Source organism: Lissotriton vulgaris, chromosome 5 (genome assembly GCF_964263255.1).
Source record: "Lissotriton vulgaris chromosome 5, aLisVul1.2, whole genome shotgun sequence".
Lineage (NCBI taxonomy): Eukaryota > Metazoa > Chordata > Amphibia > Caudata > Salamandridae > Lissotriton > Lissotriton vulgaris.
Genome location: NC_141693.1, coordinates 45,068,782 through 45,086,840, shown reverse-complemented (window position 1 = coordinate 45,086,840; position 18,059 = coordinate 45,068,782). Strand labels below are relative to the sequence as shown.

The 18,059-nt window shown below is 52.1% G+C and overlaps 1 protein-coding gene across 1 annotated transcript in view; it reads right to left on the bottom strand.

Annotated features, from left to right (window-relative positions):
• Positions 1-711: 711 nt before the first annotated feature.
• LOC147710096 (uncharacterized) overlaps positions 712-18,059 on the bottom strand; it is an 88,434-nt gene continuing 71,086 nt past the window's right edge. Inside the window, 1 exon segment of the mRNA XM_086919315.1 lies at positions 712-3,712. Coding sequence (XP_086775441.1) covers positions 766-3,712 — 2,947 coding nt within the window. The 3' untranslated portion in view covers positions 712-765.

The following is an 18,059-nucleotide window of genomic DNA, read 5'->3' as shown; positions in this document are numbered from 1 at the left end:
GATCATATAGGGGTGGCTGCCACCCGAGAGCCTCTTTAGAGCACTGTACATGTGTCATTTTCTCTTATCTGCACTGCATTATGAGCCCACTACTATCACACTTACTCGCTACCTCCGCTGTCCATCCTCCACCCTCTGGTACTCACCAGACATGTCGTGATCTTCTCAAGAACCATCGCACCGCAGGGGATGGAGGAAAACATGAGAAGGGAGGAAAAGAGGGATAATCAGCGGTCAGCAGCACCACTGCTCTCCTTGGTTAAGTTGGATGTATTATTTTCAGATCCATTTTACATTGTCCTCTGCTTGGACACAGCACAGACAGGGTTGAGGATGAGTTGACCTGGACCAGTGAGTACCTAAATACCAGGACATCTTTTATCTATAGAACCAGATCTTCTTTAGCAGGTCTAGAGGTGGCGCATTACTTGATCCTCAGCGGTCAACAACAGTGAGCATGCCTTTTAAAGTTGATAAACTCATCTTGCAAATTAATAAACATATACCAGTGCCAAACTGTTGCTTATTGCATGGTTTTAATTACTGAGATAGAGAAGCAGGGTCAGGAAAGGAAAAGAGTTATCAAAATGGTGTTATTTTATGATTTGCTACATGCAAGTTCTTTTCAAGTGAGCTCAACCTGCTCTCTTCATGCTGGTCTATGAGTCCCATCCTTTTCTAGCAAATGGGTTTCTCTCTTCCCCACGCCTTCTTTGGGAAGATGGCCTTCCTCCATCATCTGCGGTGAGTCTGGAACAGATTGTCTCATTTGACTATGATGTCCTGTTGCTCAGCTCCATCCCCTCCAATGGCTTTGCGTAGTCTGGCCCAGAACAGAGGCTGCTGGCCCAAGTCCTCCTCCCACTCCAGGTATGTTTTCTTCTTCACCAGCTTGGCCAGTTGGTGGTAGCGGGAGAGGCTCCTCGTGGACACTTTCTCCAGGAACACCATCACCAAGGAATCCTTTCTCTCTGCCAGTAGGCGGTATGTGGCCATCCGCACTTCCAAGGAGCACCAGTGGCTGCGCAGGTAATGGCGGCTGATCAGACACACCACCCAGCGGCTCTTATAGATGCTGTCCATGATGTTATCCAAGATGTCTTTGCCCACTTCGGAACCCCTGCGATGCAGACACACTTTAAAGAACGGCGGTCCCCTCTCTTCCAAGTTGGGCAGGAACTCGCGGACAACCCAAGCCTCATCACAGCTGCTGTAAGAGACAAAGGCATCAAAGTCATATCGCCTCTTCCTGCCACGTCTCCCATGATAGTTCCACCAGGTCCTGAGCATGTAGAAGAGATACAGGAGGTACCAGCGCACCTTGTGATACAGCAGGGCCGTGATCAGGAACAACATGTTGAAGGAGAAAGTCCCAATGCAGAGTGAGTAACCTATCAGCAAGCTGCAGTCTTTCTCCAGGAAATTCAGGAAATTCAGATCCTGTGCCCCACTAGAACATGTCTGAATTCCCAGCTGTGGCACTCTCACTTGGGGGTGGGTGGTCACCCATCTTCTGATCCAGGCTTGTTCACACAAACAATCTAGTGAAACATCCTTCAGATATATGTAGCGTAGACTTTCAGTATGGTCGAGCAGACCCTCCTGTAGGGTTTTCACAGGTTGGGACTTGAAGATTACAAGCTCCAGAGAGACGAGGTCTCTAAACATGGTGGCCGTAAAGTGCTCTATCCCAGAATCCTCTAAGATTAAGGTTCTGAGGTGCGTCAGGTTCCAGAACAGCTGCTCTGGAGTAAGGAACCCCTTTTCTATGTCAAACTTTAGGTTTCTGAGATGGAGATGACGTAACTTGCGAAGAAGTGGCAGGGTGGCATTCAGGGGGCTGTAATTTTTGATATAGTGCACAAAACCACTGGAGCTATAGTATAAATGTTCCAGGTTGGTGAAGCACGTTAAAGCCAAACGACTAGGCACAGAGTCTGGGTGTGTATGACATTCCAGTTGTTGATTTTCCAGTAGATGAACTTCTTTAACAAATTACAAAGATGGGCCAGCCTTCAGGTCAATGAAAACATCTTCAGCTTTAATGTGAAGTACCTTCAAGAAGGTACAGTTTTTCCGACATTTGAGGTAAACGGTTGATCCCTCAACTGCAAGGTAGGTCAAGGGATTCTGAAAAAATGCAAACCCTGGTACATCTTTGAAGGTGAGCCTCATATCTTCAAGCCGGTGCATTCCTAAATAAGAATCATTGTCACTTCTAAGCTGGTTTGCCAGAAGGTCGAGAACCCTCACGTTTGTCAAGTGATTGAAATAGAAATTCTCCAACAGAAAGAGCCCATTTGAGCTCAGGTTGAGTGATTCCAGCTGCTCCAGACCCACAAAGGCATGTTTTTCCAGAGTTGGAATGTGATTCTGGCTTATATCCAGTGTCCGCAGATTGCCCAGACAGGATAGGCGCCTGGAGCCGATGCTGCTGATGCGGTTGGTAGAAAGATCCAGGTGTGTCAGGTTGGCCAGAAGAGCCTTGGGATGTGTCCCAGGTGGGCAGATATCTAGACTCTTTATCTTGTTTACAGATAGAATGAGGGACCTCAGGCTCAGCAATTTCTTGGCCATGTCACTTGTGAAAGTCCTTATGAAGTTGTCAGACATGTTGAGCGATAGTAGGTTGTCGCATCCTTCAAACAACTTTGTGGAAAGCTTAAAAATAAAATTGTGAGCCACACTTAAGTAACTCACTTTCAGCTGCGACACCACATTGCAGACATCTTTGATTTCCCGAAAGTCTGCATTTATCATGGCATTTAGGGACAGAGTCGCAATGCTCTTTATTCCAGAGTCAACCAGCTGAATGACCTTCAGAGCAGTGTGATCCGCCCTGAAGACCGTGAGGTGAGGGAAATTACAGAATGCATTTTTCTCAAGTCTTTCCAACTTATTACCCGATAAATCAAGGGTGGAAATCCTTGGAGAGAAGACTGGGCTCCTCGTATGTTCAGGCAGCTTGGGGAGATTGGCTGTCCTAATGCAGTCCTCTTCACGGGCACTCGTTATACCGTTCCTCATGATTTCCAGGACCTCTAGCGATTCCAGGGACTGAAGCAGAGTGGTCAGCCTGTATAGCCTAGGACAGTCATTCTCATATAACGATATCACCTGTATTCTATGTAATGGCTTGAAAAGACTTTGTTGAAATTCTGAGTAAAGCACCACGTTTTGAAGGTCCAAGCGGGTTAGGTTCTCCAATCCACCAAACACCTGATCATCCATGTCTACGGGTGGAGTATGATTAGTGTAATCTCCTTTGATTCCCAGATGTCTCAGGTTGGCAGCACCATTGAAGGCTCTTGCAGAAACATAAAACGATCCATACAGATAGAGCCGGGTCAGGTTCTGATACCCGGAGAACAAGTCTGTGGGAACGGTTGGTACGTGTAACACCAGGCAGAGGGTGTCCACGTCCACTGGAACCTCTCTTAGATCCACCTCCATGTTCCTCACTGGGCTGCATTTGCTGAAAACCCTGAACCCCTCCAAGGGGAATCCAAAGCAGGTGGGGGCCAGCACTCCCAGGGATCCCAGCTGGTCCCACTCGTAGATGTCACACTTGGCAGTGGCCGTGTCTGACACTATGGTCCACAAACAGATGACAAATGGGCAAAGCACGGCTACAGGGAATGATCTCAGCGCCAATTCAGGCCTCCGCTGTCTAATCTGTGGTTTGAAGTGCAGGTCTCTGGGCCGTGGTTTGCTGTATCACCTTAAAAGTAAGTGAAACATCCCCTTCCTCTGTGCTTGTCTGAGGAATAAGGGAGGGCCCTATGAAAAAGGAACTGAGAGATAGAGATTTATAATTAGAAAAAAGAAGAACAGAGAGTCTGAGTGTATAAAAACAGAGCCAAGAGCAGTAATGTCCACTGCAACATGTTCATTCATGGGAATGTGAGATCACCTTCCTATCCGTCATCGAACCCTGACCCTAATTAGAATTGTTACAAAGGCCCCGTACAGACCAAGAATCTTTATGCATTAGCTCCAAGCATTGGCTACTCCAGGAGGTAAGAATGACATTCATGTTTACTGCGCCAGCCTTAAAGTCCTTAGACATCAACAACCGGCACAAGTCCACTCCACCCTAAATACGTCCAGAAATCCCAGAGGGCAAGCACTTCTACGACTGGAATCAAGATGATTTAAGGCTTACTGAGTCCTTTTTCAGGGGCTGCTCCGGCTTTATGAAACTCAGTACCTGAGGGCCGGAGAAGCCAGAAAAACATTGCTTCTTTCTGGAAGAAAAAAAATATATATATATTTTGGCGCGTATCAATATTTATGTCCATATTTATCAAGGTTTCGCGTTGCCTTTGTGCAGCGCAAGGGGACGCAAGGGCGACTCAAAACCTGAATGAGATTTATCGACCCTATGTGATTTGATAAATCTAAAGTAACGCAGGGCAACGCCAATCCGTGCCGTGTGTTACTCTGCGGCAGGGAGGCGTGCCATGGGTGAAGCGTGGGTGGAGCGTGGGTGGAGCATGGGTGTCTCTGCGGCAGGGAGGCGTGCCATGGGTGAGGCGTGGGTGGAGCGTGGGTGTCTCTGCGGCAGGGAGGCGTGCCATGGGTGGAGCGTGGGTGGAGCGTGGGTGTCTCTGCGGCATGAGGCGTGCCAGGGGTGGAGCGTGGGTGGAGAGTGGCTGTCTCTGCGGCAGGGAGGCGTGCCATGGGTGGAGCGTGTGTGTCTCTGGGGCAGGTAGGCGTGCCATGGGTGGAGCGTGGGTGTCTCTGCCGCAGGGAGGCGTGCCATGGGTGGAGCGTGGGTGTCTCTGCCGCAGGGAGGCGTGCCATGGGTGGAGTGTGGGTGTCTCTGCGGCAGGAAGGCGTGCCATGGGTGGAGCGTGGGTGTCTCTGCGGCAGGGAGGCGTGCCATGGGTGGAGCGTGGGTGTCTCTGCAGCAGGGAGGCGTTCCATGGGTGGAGCGTGGGTGTCTCTGCGGCAGGGAGGCGTGCCATGGGTGGAGCGTGGGTGTCTCTGCGGCAGGGAGGCGTGCCATGGGTGGAGCATGGGTGTCTCTGCGGCAGGGAGGCATGCCATGGGTGGAGCATGGGTGGAGCGTGGGTGTCTCTGCGGCAGGGAGGCGTGCCATGGGTGGAGTGTGGGTGTCTCTGCGGCAGGGAGGCGTGCCATGGGTGGAGTGTGGGCGTCTCTGCAGAAGGGAGGCGTGCCATGGGTGGAGTGTGGGTGTCTCTGCGGCAGGGAGGCGTGCCATGGGTGGAGCGTGGGTGTCTCTGCGGCAGGGAGGCGTGCCATGGGTGGAGCATGGGTGTCTCTGCGGCAGGGAGGCATGCCATGGGTGGAGCATGGGTGGAGCGTGGGTGTCTCTGCGGCAGGGAGGCGTGCCATGGGTGGAGTGTGGGTGTCTCTGCGGCAGGGAGGCGTGCCATGGGTGGAGTGTGGGCGTCTCTGCAGAAGGGAGGCGTGCCATGGGTGGAGTGTGGGTGTCTCTGCGGCAGGGAGGCGTGCCATGGGTGGAACGTGGGTGTCTCTGCGGCAGGGAGGCGTGCCATGGGTGGAGTGTGGGCGTCTCTGCGGCAGGGAGGCGTGCCATGGTTGGAGCGTTGGTGTCTCTGCGGCAGGGAGGTGTGCCATGGGTGGAGCGTGGGTGTCTCTGCGGCAGGGAGGTGTGCCATGGGTGGAGCGTGGGTGTCTCTGTGGCAGGGAGGCGTGCCATGGGTGGAGCGTGGGTGTCTCTGTGGCAGGGAGGCGTGCCATGGGTGGAGCATGGGTGTCTCTGCGGCAGGGAGGCGTGCCATGGGTGGAGCGTCGGTGGCTCTGAGGCAGGGAGGCGTGCCAAGGGTGGAGTGTGGGTGTCTACGCGGCACAGAGGAGTGCCATGAGTGGAGCCTGGGTGTCTCTGTGGCACAGAGGCGTGCCTTGGGTGGAGCGTGGGTCTCTCTGCGGCAGGAAGGCGTGCCATGGTTGGAGCGTGGGTGTCTCTGTGGCAGGGTGGCGTGCCATGGGTGGAGCGTGGGTGTCTCTGTTGCACGGAGGCATGCCATGGGTGGAGCCTGGGTGTCTCTGCAGCAGGGAAGCGTGCCATGGGTGGAGCATGGGTGTCTCTGCGGCAGGGAGGCGTGCCATGGGTGGAGCGTGGGTATCTCTGCGGCAGGGAGGCGTGCCATGGGTGGAGCGTGAGTGTCTCTGTGGCAGGGAGGCGTGCCATGGGTGGAGCGTGGGAGTCTCTGCGGCAGGGAGGCGTGCCATGGGTGGAGCGTCGGTGGCTCTGAGGCAGGGAGGCGTGCCACGGGTGGAGTGTGGGTGTCTACGCGGCACAGAGGAGTGCCATGAGTGGAGCCTGGGTGTCTCTGCGGCACAGAGGCGTGCCTTGGGTGGAGCGTGGGTCTCTCTGCGGCAGGAAGGCGTGCCATGGTTGGAGCGTGGGTGTCTCTGTGGCAGGGTGGCGTGCCATGGGTGGAGCGTGGGTGTCTCTGTAGCATGGAGGCATGCCATGGGTGGAGCCTGGGTGTCTCTGCAGCAGGGAAGCGTTCCATGTGTGGAGCACAGGTGTCTCTGTGGCAGGGAGCCGTGCCATGGGTGGAGCGTGGGTGTCTCTGCCGCAGGGTGGCGTTCCTTGGGTGGAGTGTGGGTGTCTCTGTGACAGGGAGGCGTGCCATGGGTGGAGCGTGGGTGTCTCTTTGGCAGGGAGGCGTGCCATGGGTGGAGCGTGGGTGTCTCTTTGGCAGGGAAGCGTACCATGGGTGGAGCGTGGGTGTCTCTGTGGCAGGAGGCGTGCCATGGGTGGAGCGTGGGTGTCTCTGTGGCAGGGAGGCGTGCCATGGGTGGAGCGTGGGTGTCTCTGTGGCAGGGAGGCGTGCCATGGGTGGAGCGTGGGTGTCTCTGCGGCAGGGAGGCGTGCCGTGGGTGGAGCGTGGGTGTCTCTGTGGCAGGGAGGTGTGCCATCGGTGGAGCGTGGGTGTCTCTGTGGCAGGGAGGCGTGCCATGGGTGGAGCGTGGGTGTCTCTGTGGCAGGGAGGCGTGCCATGGGTGGAGCGTGGGTGTTGCCGTGCATCCACCCATGCATTCTGACACATCCCCAGATTTACCAACACGGGTAGACCTGGGAAGGCGTTGTTCTCCTCTCCACCAGAGGCGCAACGAGGAGAAATATCCTTATTTCTCCTCATTGTTTCCTCTTTATAAGTGAGCTGCATTGAGCAGCACGCGTAGAATGAGTAAAATGCCTCTGAGGATGGTTTTGTGCAGCAAGGTGTCCCTTCCTGCACATAAACAATCCAGCCTGTAACACATGCACCCTCGCTCCATAGGGCATAAATGCCTGCGTTGGTGCTCGGCAGGAGTTCTGTGCGCCAGCGCAGGCAGCAGGAATGCAGCGTATAATGTTAAATACAGCGCATGGCTGCCCTCTCCCTTTCATGCAGCGCGGGCATCAGGAATGCAGCGTATAATGTTAAATACAGCGCATTGCTGCCCTCTCCCTTTCATGCTGAGCAGACAGCAGGAATGCAGCGTATAATGTTAAATACAGCGCATTGCTGCCCTTTCCCTTTCATGCAGCGCCGGCAGCAGGAATGTACCGTATAATGTTAAATACAGCGCATTGCTGCCCTTTCCCTTTCATGCTGAGCAGACAGCAGGAATGCAGCGTATAATGTTAAATACAGCGCATTGCTGCCCTCTCCCTTTCATGCTGAGCAGACAGCAGGAATGCAGCGTATAATGTTAAATACAGCGCATTGCTGCCCTTTCCCTTTCATGCAGCGCCGGCAGCAGGAATGCAGCGTATAATGTTAAATACAGCGCATTGCTGCCCTTTCCCTTTCATGCAGCGCCGGCAGCAGGAATGCAGCGTATAATGTTAAATACAGCGCATTGCTGCCCTTTCCCTTTCATGCAGCGCCGGCAGCAGGAATGTACCGTATAATGTTAAATACAGCGCATTGCTGCCCTCTCCTTTTCATGCAGCGCCGGCAGCAGGAATGCACCGTATAATGTTAAATACAGCGCATTGCTGCCCTCTCCCTTTCATACAGCGCGGGCAGCAGGAATGCACTGTATAATGTTAAATACTGCGCATTGCTCCCCTCTCCCATTCATGCAGCGCGGGCAGCAGGAATGCACCCTATAATGTTAAATACAGTGCATTGCTGCCCTCTCCCTTTCATGCAGCGCACACAGCAGGACTGCACCGTATAATGTTAAATACAGCGCATTGCTGCCCTCTCCCTTTCATGCAGCGCAGGCAGCAGTAATGCACCCTATAATGTTAAATACAGCGCATTGCTGCCCTCTCCCTTTCATGCAGCGCGGGCAGCAGGAATGCACCATATAATGTTAAATACAGCGCATTGCTCCCCACTCCCTTTCATGCAGCGCGGGCAGCAGGAATGCACCGTATAATGTTAAATACAGCGCATTGCTGCCCTCTCCCTTTCATGCAGCGCAGGCAGCAGGAATGCACCCTATAATGTTAAATACAGAGCATTGCTGCCCTCTCCCTTTCATGCAGCGCAGGCAGCAGTAATGCACCCTATAATGTTAAATACAGCGCATTGCTGCCCTCTGCCTTTCATGCAGCGCAGGCAGCAGGAATGCACCGAATAATGTTGAATGTAGCGCATTGCTGCCCTATCACTTTCATGCGGTGCGGGCAGCAGGAATGCACCCTATAATGTTAAATACAGCGCATTGCTGCCCTCTCCCTTTCATGCAGCGCAGTTCAGCAAGGTGGATTGTTGCGTTGCGAGAAACATTGATAAATATGGGCCTAAATCTCTATTTTTAATTTCCTCAGTGACAGACACATTGGTGCAGACTCATCCACCTTCTAATCTACCCAGCCCCTCCCCCGTCCAAGCCTGATTTATTAACTGTGCTGCATATGGCTTCAGAATATCGGCAACCCGGCCATGGGTGCTGAAAGTAGGGTGTGGGGGGCTGCAGCACCCCAAAAATAACAATGCTGGAGTTTGGAAGGAGAACGAACAATAAAGCGCCTTTCAGATTCGTATTCATCTTGTCACTTTTGCTGTGACATTGGTCAAAGGCCCGGCTGTGTCTTCTGCTCATTCTGAAACTGGTGTTTACTGATAAAGTCAGTGGCTGCAAAGTGAGAGGATTTTGTAAAGTGAACTATCTGACAATCTTGCTGGAAAGAGGAAGTGAAAGGGGAGGCCATAGGATGTCCCTTCTAACACACAACAACTTTTAAATACCTGGAAATGCACTGTGCACGTGTTTCAACTGAAGCATCTGTAATTCTGGAGTGTGATGGAGACAAAGGGGCAGATTTACGATTCCTGGCGCATCCCTGCAAAGCAGCAGGGATGCGCTAGGAAAGATGCGTGAAGCAAGTTTTCCCTTGCGCCACCACAGATGCGCCGCATTTACAATGCAGTGCATCAAGGAGCAACGATAAACAGATGCGCGTCACATCTGCCGGCGTAACGTTGGTGCAGTGCTGCGGTTGTGTCGCGGGCGCGACGCAACTCCAGCACTGTTCCAACCTGGCCTATCCTCAACATGGTGCGTCACGCCTTACGCCTGCTACAAGCAGGCGCAAGGTTTTGACAAAGCGGCGTTGGAAAAGTGACTGAGTGAAATCCTGTAGAATTCACTCAGGCACTTTTCCAAAGCATTCCTGCAACGGAACGCCCCTCCCTGCGCCAGAATGCACGGATGAAACCTGACGCAGGTTTCATGCGGCGCAGGGCTTTACAACGTAACGCATCTCCCTAGGTGTGTCACGTTGTAGACAGGGTACAACGTGGCGCATGGTTTATGCCGCAGCTGCGTCACAGAAGTGACGCTACCGTGGCGCAAATGTGGCGCACAGGGCTTGTAAATCTGCCCAAAACATTTTAATTGGCTCAAAATAATCCAGACCCTATACTGGATGAAGTGCAAATGATAAATATTCGCTTAAACCTGATTTCCACACATTATCATTTGTGCGCTGTATACTTTTACCTGCAAAACTGTGCGTTAATGCAAACTTAGTGGCCGTTTCAAGGGAGAATGTGCGCTCTATAACAGCAGCGGCTGCCTCATGGCGCTTTAGTAATATGTTTGCGACAATGTGATCCAAAATACACCACTGGCTCCATAATCCACCCTCACCACCGGCTCCATACTCCACCCCCACCACCGGTCCATATTCCACCCTCACCACTGGTCCATACTCAACCCTCACCACCGGCTCCATACTCCACCCTCACCATTGGCTCCATACTCCACCCCCACCTCCGGTCCATACTCCACCCTCACCACCGGTCCATACTCCACCCTCACCACTGGTCCATACTCAACCCTCACCACCGGCTCGATAATCCACCCTCACCAGCAGCTCCATGCTCCACCCTCACCACTGGCTCCACCTTCACGACCGGCTCTATACTCCACCCTCACCACCATTCCCTTCTCTACCCTCACCACCGTTCCATACTCCACCATCACCACCGGTCCATACTCCACCCTCACCACTGGCTCCATACTCCACCCTCACCACGAACTCCATACTCCACCCTCACCACCAGCTCCATACTCCACCCTCACCACAAACTCCATACTCCACCCTCACCACCAACTCCATACTCCACCCTCACCACCAGCTCCATACTCCACCCTCACCACTGGCTCCATTCTCCACCCTCACTTTTGGCTCCATACGCCACCCTCACCCCCAGACCATACTCCACCCTTACCCCCGGCTCCATACTCCACCCTCACTACTGGTTCCATACATCACTCTCACCACCAGCTCCATACTCCACCCTCACCACCGGCTCCATACTCCACCCTCCCCACCGGTCCAGACTCCACCCTCACCACTGGTTCCATACTCCACTCTCACCATCGGCTCCATACTCCACCCTCACCACTGGCTCCATACTCTACCCTCGCCACTGGTCCATACTCCACCCTCACCACCGGCTCTATACTCCGCCCTAAGCACTGGTTCCATACTCCACTTTCACCACTGGTTCCATACTCCACTCTCACCAACCGGCTCCATACTCCACCCTCACCCCTGGCTGCATACTCCACTCTCCTCACCAACTCCATACTCTACCCTCACCACTGCTTTCATACTCCACCCTCACCACAGGCTCCATACTCCACCCTCACCACCGGCTCCATACTCCACCCTCACCACCGGTCCATATGCCACCCTCACCACTGGCTCCATACCCCACCCTCACCACCGGATCCATAATCCACCCTCACCACCGGCTGAATACTCCAATCTCACCACCAACTCCATACTCCACCCTCACCACCGGCTCCATACTCCACCCTCACCATCGGCTGCATACTCCATTCTCACCATCGGCTCCATACTCCACCCTCACCACCGGCTCCATACTCCACCCTCACCACCGGTCCAAACTCCACCCTCACCACCGGCTCCATACTCCACCCTCACCACTGGTTCCATACTCCACTATCACAACTTGTTCCATACTCCACTCTCACCAACCAGCTCCATACTGCACCCTCACCACCGTCTACATACTCCATCCTCACCACCGGTCCATATTCCACCCTCACCACTGGTTCCATACTCCACCCTCACCACCGGCTCCATACTCCACCCTCACCACCGGTCCATACACCACCCTCACCACCGGCTCCATACTCCACCCTCACCATGGGCTCCATACTCCACCCTCACCATCGGCTGCATACTCCACCCTCACCACCGGCTCCATACTCCACCCTCACCACCGGCTCCATACTCCACCCTCAGCACCAGCTTTGTGGCATTACTGTCTAATGTGTGTGAGAGTGGGACAGGATGTGGAGTTACTGTCTAATGTGGTGAGAGTGGGACAGGGTGTGGCGTTACTGTCTAATGAGTGTGAGAGTGAGACAGGGTGTGTTGTTTCTGTCTAATGAGTGTGAGAGTGGGGCAGGGCGTGGTGTTACTGTCTAATGAGTGTGAGAGTGAGACAGGGTGTGGTGTTACTGTCTAATGAGTGTGAGAGTAGGACAAGGTGTGGAGTTACTGTCTAATGAGAGTGAGAGTGGGACAGGGTGTGATGTTACTGTCTTATGAGTGTGAGAGTAGGACAGGGTGTGGCGTTACTGTCTAATGTGTGAGAGAGTGGGACAGGGTGTGGCGTTACTGTCTAATGAGTGTGAGAGTGGGACAGGGTGTGGTGTTACTGTCTAATGTGTGAGACAGTGGGACAGGGTGTGGTGTTACTGTCTAATAAGTGTGAGAGTGGGGCAGGGTGTGGCGTTACTGTCTAATGTTGTGAGAGTGGGACAGGGTGTGGTGCTACCGTCTAATGAGTGTGGGAGTGGGACAGGGTGTGGTATTACTGTCTAATGAGTGTGAGTGTGGGACAGGATGTGGCGTTACTGTCTAATGTGTGTGAGAGTGGGACATGGTGTGGTATTACTATCTAATGTGGCGAGATTGAGACAGGGTGTGGAGTTACTGTCTAATGTTTTGAGAGTGGGACAGGGTGTGGCGTTACTGTCTAATGAGAGTGAGAGTGGGACAGGGTGTGGCGTTACTGTCTGATGTGTGTGAGAGTGGGACAGGGTGTGGTAGTACTGTTTAATGTGGCGAGATTGGGACAGGGTGTGGAGTTACTGTCTAATGTGGTGAGAGTGCGTTACTGTCTAATGAGTGTGAGAGTGGGACAGGGTGTGGCGTTACTGTCTAATTTATTTATTTTGCGGTTTTTATAGAGTGCGACACTCATCCCAAGGGATATCACGGCGCTTATACCAAATAGGGGCTACTGATGGCGGATACTGAGATGCTAAAGATTGGGGAAGAGGTGGGTTTTCAACTTTTTCCAAAACTGGAGATGGTTTGTAGTATGTCTTAGGTCAGTAGGGAGCTCATTCCACCTTTTTGCTGCCAAGTAAGAGAAGGAGCGACTACCTGTTCTAACTTTGTAAATGCGTTTGGTTTTAGCCAAAGCTGATTGACATGAGCGTAGGTTCCTAGAGGGGACATAAAATTCGATCTTCCCTTGAAGAATTGTGGGGCCAGTATTATGTAGAGCCCTATGGGCATGGCTAAGCAATTTGAAAGCAGCCCTCTGACGCATCGGGAGCCAATGAAGTTTCTTTAAGCATTCCGATGCCGAGTCTAGTTTACCTTTGTTGCAGACGAGTTTGGCCGCCAGATTTTGCAAAACCTGTAAGCGGGAGAACAAATGTTCATTCATCCCTACAAACAGCGCATTGCCATAGTCCGGGCGACTAACCAATAGGGCCTGTGTGACTGAGCGTCTGCAATCCAGGGGTATCCAGGGAAATATCCTGGCGAGAAGTTTTAAGATGGCAAAGCCCTTGCCACAAAGTGATCGGACGTGATCCTTCATGGACAAGGCATCATCCATGATGATTCCCAGGTTCCTGGCATGTTATTTTGGAGTGGGGGCCAAACCCAGTGAAGGTGGCCACCATGTGGCATCCCACACCCGTTTGGCACCACCAAACAGAAGAATCTCAGATTCAACTTTAGGCAGTGATCATGCCTCCACTGGGCCATTTCGGAGAGGCAGTCATGTAGCCTGGTTTTGGTTGCATCAGGCCCTTCGTCCATGGCCACCATCAGCTGCGTATCATCCGCATAGGAGCAGATGCCAATGCCCCACTTCCTTCCAATGTCGGCAAGAGATGACATATAGACATTGAAAAGAGTAGGGCTCAATGAGGCTCCCTGGGGGACCCCGCAGCCGATGGAGTTGGGCCTTGAGTGGATCTGACCCATAGGTACTGCCTGAGTAAGGTTGCTCAGGAAGGAGTGTAACCAGTTCAATGCCGTAGATTGGACTCCTTTGCTCCAAGGTATAATCAGCAGGCAGATGTGGGATACCGTGTCAAACGCCGCTGACAGGTCAAGCAGTATCAGCGCCACCGCTCCACCTTGATCGGTGGAGGATCTGATACTGTCCGACACTGCCAGCAACGTTGCCTCGGTACTGTTATTAGCTCTAAAGCCGGTCTGGAAAGGATCCAGAAGGGAGTTACTTTCTAGATACCTAGTCAGCTGTACATTGATCAATTTCTCCAGAGCTTTGGAGAGGTAAGGAAGCTGGGAGATGGGTCTGTAGTTCTCTGGATTGAGAATGTCAGATCCCGCTTTCTTCAGAAGGGGGGTCACAGAGGCGTGCTTCCAAGCATCAGGGAAGATGGCAGTACTTAATGATTTGTTAAAAAGTTGTGTGATCAGAGGACAGAGCGTGGACACAATTCTTTAGAACACGAAGTGGGGACAGGGGTCCGAGGGGGATCCAGATTTAACTGTGTTCAAAGCTGCTAGGACCTCGTCTACAGAGAGTGGTTCAAAACCGGTTAGGCGGGGTACATTTCCTGAGTCTGGTCAAGCTGTGGGTACTTCCGATAGCATCGCAGTCTTGGATGGGTTGTCTGAGTTACTGTAAGTATGTTGGGGAGTGAAGGTAGAGTATATTTTCTTAATTTTTCCAGAAAAGAAGGTGCAAATACGCTCACAAGCCTCAGCCAAAGGGGTGAGTGTTTGTGAAGTGCTAGATGGTTTGCTAAGCTCCTTCAATATTTTAAACAGTTCTTTCGCTGAATTACTATTTTCTTGAATGCGCTGAGTAAAATAATCCTTCTTTGCATTTTTGATGGCAAGAATATACCGCTTCCGTTTATGGGCATAGTTTAGTCTCGCTTCATGTGTGTGAGAGTGGGACAGGGTGTGGCGCTACTGTCTAATGAGTGTGAGAGTGGGACAGGGTGTGGCATTACTGTCTAATGTGGCGAGATTGGGACAGGGTGTGGAGTTATTGTCTAATGTGGTGAGGGTGGGACAGGGTGTGGCATTACTGTCTAATGAGTGTGAGAGTGGGACGGTGTGGCATTACTGTCTAATGAGTGTGAGAGTGGGACAGGGTGTGGCGTTACTGTCTAATGAGTGTGAGAGTGGGACGGTGTGGCATTACTGTCTAATGAGTGTAAGAGTGGGACAGGGTGTGGCGTTACTGTCTAATGAGTGTGAGAGTGGGACAGGGTCTGGCGTTACTGTCCAATGTGTGAGAGAATGGGACAGGGTGTGGAGTTACTGTCTAATGAGTGTGATATTGGGACAGGGTGTGGCGTTACTGTCTAATGTGGTGAGAGTGGGACAGGGTGTGGCATTACTGTCTAACGTGTGTGAGAGTGGGACAGGGTGTGGTGTTTCTGTCTGACGTGTGTGAGAGTGGGAAAGGGTGTGGCGTTACTGTCTTATGTGTGTGAGAGTGGGACAGGGTGTGGCGTTACTGTCTAATGAGTGTGAGAGTGTGAGAGTGGGTCAGGGTGTGTGGCGTTACTGTCTAATGTGGCGAGATTAGGACAGGGTGTGGAGTTACTGTCTATTGTGGTTAGAGTGGGACAGGGTGTGGCGTTACTGTCTAATGAGTGTGAGAGTGGGACGGTGTGGCATTACTGTCTAATGAGTGTGAGAGTGGGACAGGGTGTGGCGTTACTGTCTAATGAGTGTGAGAGTGGGACAGGGTGTGGCGTTACTGTCTAATGTGTGAGAGAGTGAGACAGGGTGTAGAGTTACTGTCTAATGAGTGTGAGATTGGGACAGGGTGTGGGGTTACTGACTAATGAGTGTGAGAGTGGGACAGGGTCTGGCATTACTGTCTAATGTGGCGAGAGTGGGACAGGGTGTGGAGTTACTGTCTAATGAGTGTGAGATTGGGACAGAGTGTGGGGTTACTGTCTAATGAGTGTGAGAGTGGGACAGGGTGTGGCGTTACTGTCTAATGTAGCGAGAGTGGGACAGAGTGTGGCGTTACTGCCAGAACTACTCACTTTGGAACTGGAGAACCCATATCGAGTCTCGGCCCTAGCTCAATATCCACCGATTCTGTGCAAATCACTTAGGGCCATATTAGCAAGGACTTGCGCTGATTATCGCAAAGCGCGCTTAGCTCTGTATTTTTTAGCACCGTCTATCGCTGGTTTACATCGCGGAGAGAACGCGTTATTATAAGCGTTTATCTCCAAGGCGATAATAAACCAGAGATAGCGCCGATTCTCCAGTAATAACGCGGGGAATTGCAGAGATGAATTTCCATCAGTAAGGAAAAGGTCGCTTTCAAGTTGGGAAAGCCTCCTTTGCTTGTCATTTGCGATAATTATCACTGACATGCAAAGCTACACCCAAAACGGTCGCTTTTGCCATAAAGCTGTCGCTAACAGCTGTTAGCGACAGCTTGCTGATAGGGCGATAAAAATATTGCCGCTTTAGCGGCAAAAAGTGCCGCTAAAGTGGCGATACTGCCCTTGGTAATATGCCCCTTAATCTTCCCTTACATACAAAAAACAAGCATTGGCAATGACTAGAGGTCTGTGTTAGCTGTCAATCTTTATTGGCTTTAGCTATTCTTGTGTTTTTTTCTATCGTGGTTCTAGAAAAAAATGTTGGGTAAACTTGTGGGCCCTCATCAATCTACCCCAAAAATGTATTGAAGGCAAAAATATTTTTGGGTCAGCAAACAACACACAATATTAATATAGTCCCTGGAACTGAAGATAACTACTTTGTGCGTGCATGTACTCTTTGTGAAAGGGTAGTGTGCTTTAACTCACAGTGAAGTCAGCCAATGGCTGAAGGGGACTGACATGTGGCATGATGCAGGCTAGGTAGGTGGCAGGAGTGGCCCATGCAGGTAAGAGCGGTGGGGTGGTGGTACAGGGTGGGGGAACTCGACAGACAGCGAGGGAAGTCTAATTATTGAGGGAAAAATCATTATTTATTTTATTTTCCCTCATCGTCATCTGTCAATTCCTACCCCGCCCACCGCCCACGGCCCACTACTCTTAACTGCACGGGTCGCTCCTGGTAGAGGGAAGAAGATTATGAACAACACAACAATGGATGAAGTCCGGCTGAGAAGCCCTATATCCAGCTAGTTGGCTTGTGTTCTCGTTTTTTTCTGCTGCTTTGTTTTATTGAGGCCAGAGTGTCAGCGCAGTTGGTGATCCACTTGCTGAAGTTCTGAATGTTGTGTGCTAAGATGGCTGTGGGTTTGTTTGTTCTCTGTTAGGTTGTTTCAGTGTCAGCGTGCTGCACCCACTGTGGTGGCTCTTCTGGGTTGATGGCTGTTGATTGTGAAACAGTCTATGGAATGGTCTGACCTGGTGATCATGATATTGTTGAAAGATGTGAAAACGGGGTTTAGGGGGTGTCCAGCAGTGGAGTGGCGTGTTTGGTTAGTCCTAGGTTTCTGAGGTTTTCAAGAAGGGTGGCTGAGTTGGGGCTGGTTTAGTCTCCAAGATGTAAATTGAGGTTTCCTAGGAGGATGAAAGCACTGGTGTTGAGCACTGGGGGGGGGATGAATTCTGTGATGATGGTTGTAAAGTTAGCTAGAAGGCCCGGGGGTAGGAGAAGCAGTATATTAGGCTTCCACCCAGTGTGCAATTTGCTGTGATTTGGAAATTGAAGTGCTCCATGTAGTTTGTACTGGTTTTGGTGGAGGTGGTGCTGATGAAGGTCTCTTTGTAGACAATGGTGATTCCTCCTTCAGGCCAGTTTTGGCGGTCTTGCCTAGTGATCTTGTATCCGGTGGGGATGGTGGTGGCGATCTCTGGCATTGAAGCTGTAGTCATCCATGTTTCTGTGAGGAAGAGGAGGTCTGGGCGGAGTCTTCTAGTAGAACCCCGATCTCTGTGGTGTACTTGCTGAGTTAGCGGTTGTTGAGGAGTATGCATGCTGCTGGTGTGGGGGGTAGATGTTTGAATGTGTTTGGAGTGGGTTGGGTGTGGTGGGTATGTTCTTGGTTGTGGTAGCGGGAGCAGTGGTGCAAGTGAAGCGGCAGAGGGAGCAAGTGAAGGCTCTTTCCATGTTGTGTAATGTTGCACACCAGCAGAGAGTGGCTGGATATCCGGGGTTCAAGGCACAAAGGAGAGAGGCAGGTTAATGGTGGGTTGGAGGGGACAAGGGCTTCTGGTGCTCGGCACCAACCAGCACAGAATGGGCTTGCCTTTGATTCGCCAACTGCACGTGTCTCCACTGCCACTGTCATTAAGTAGGTCCTTGGAGGGAGAAGAAGCACGGTGGACGGAGCTGAGTTGAAGCACAACTGCAATTCAGGAGA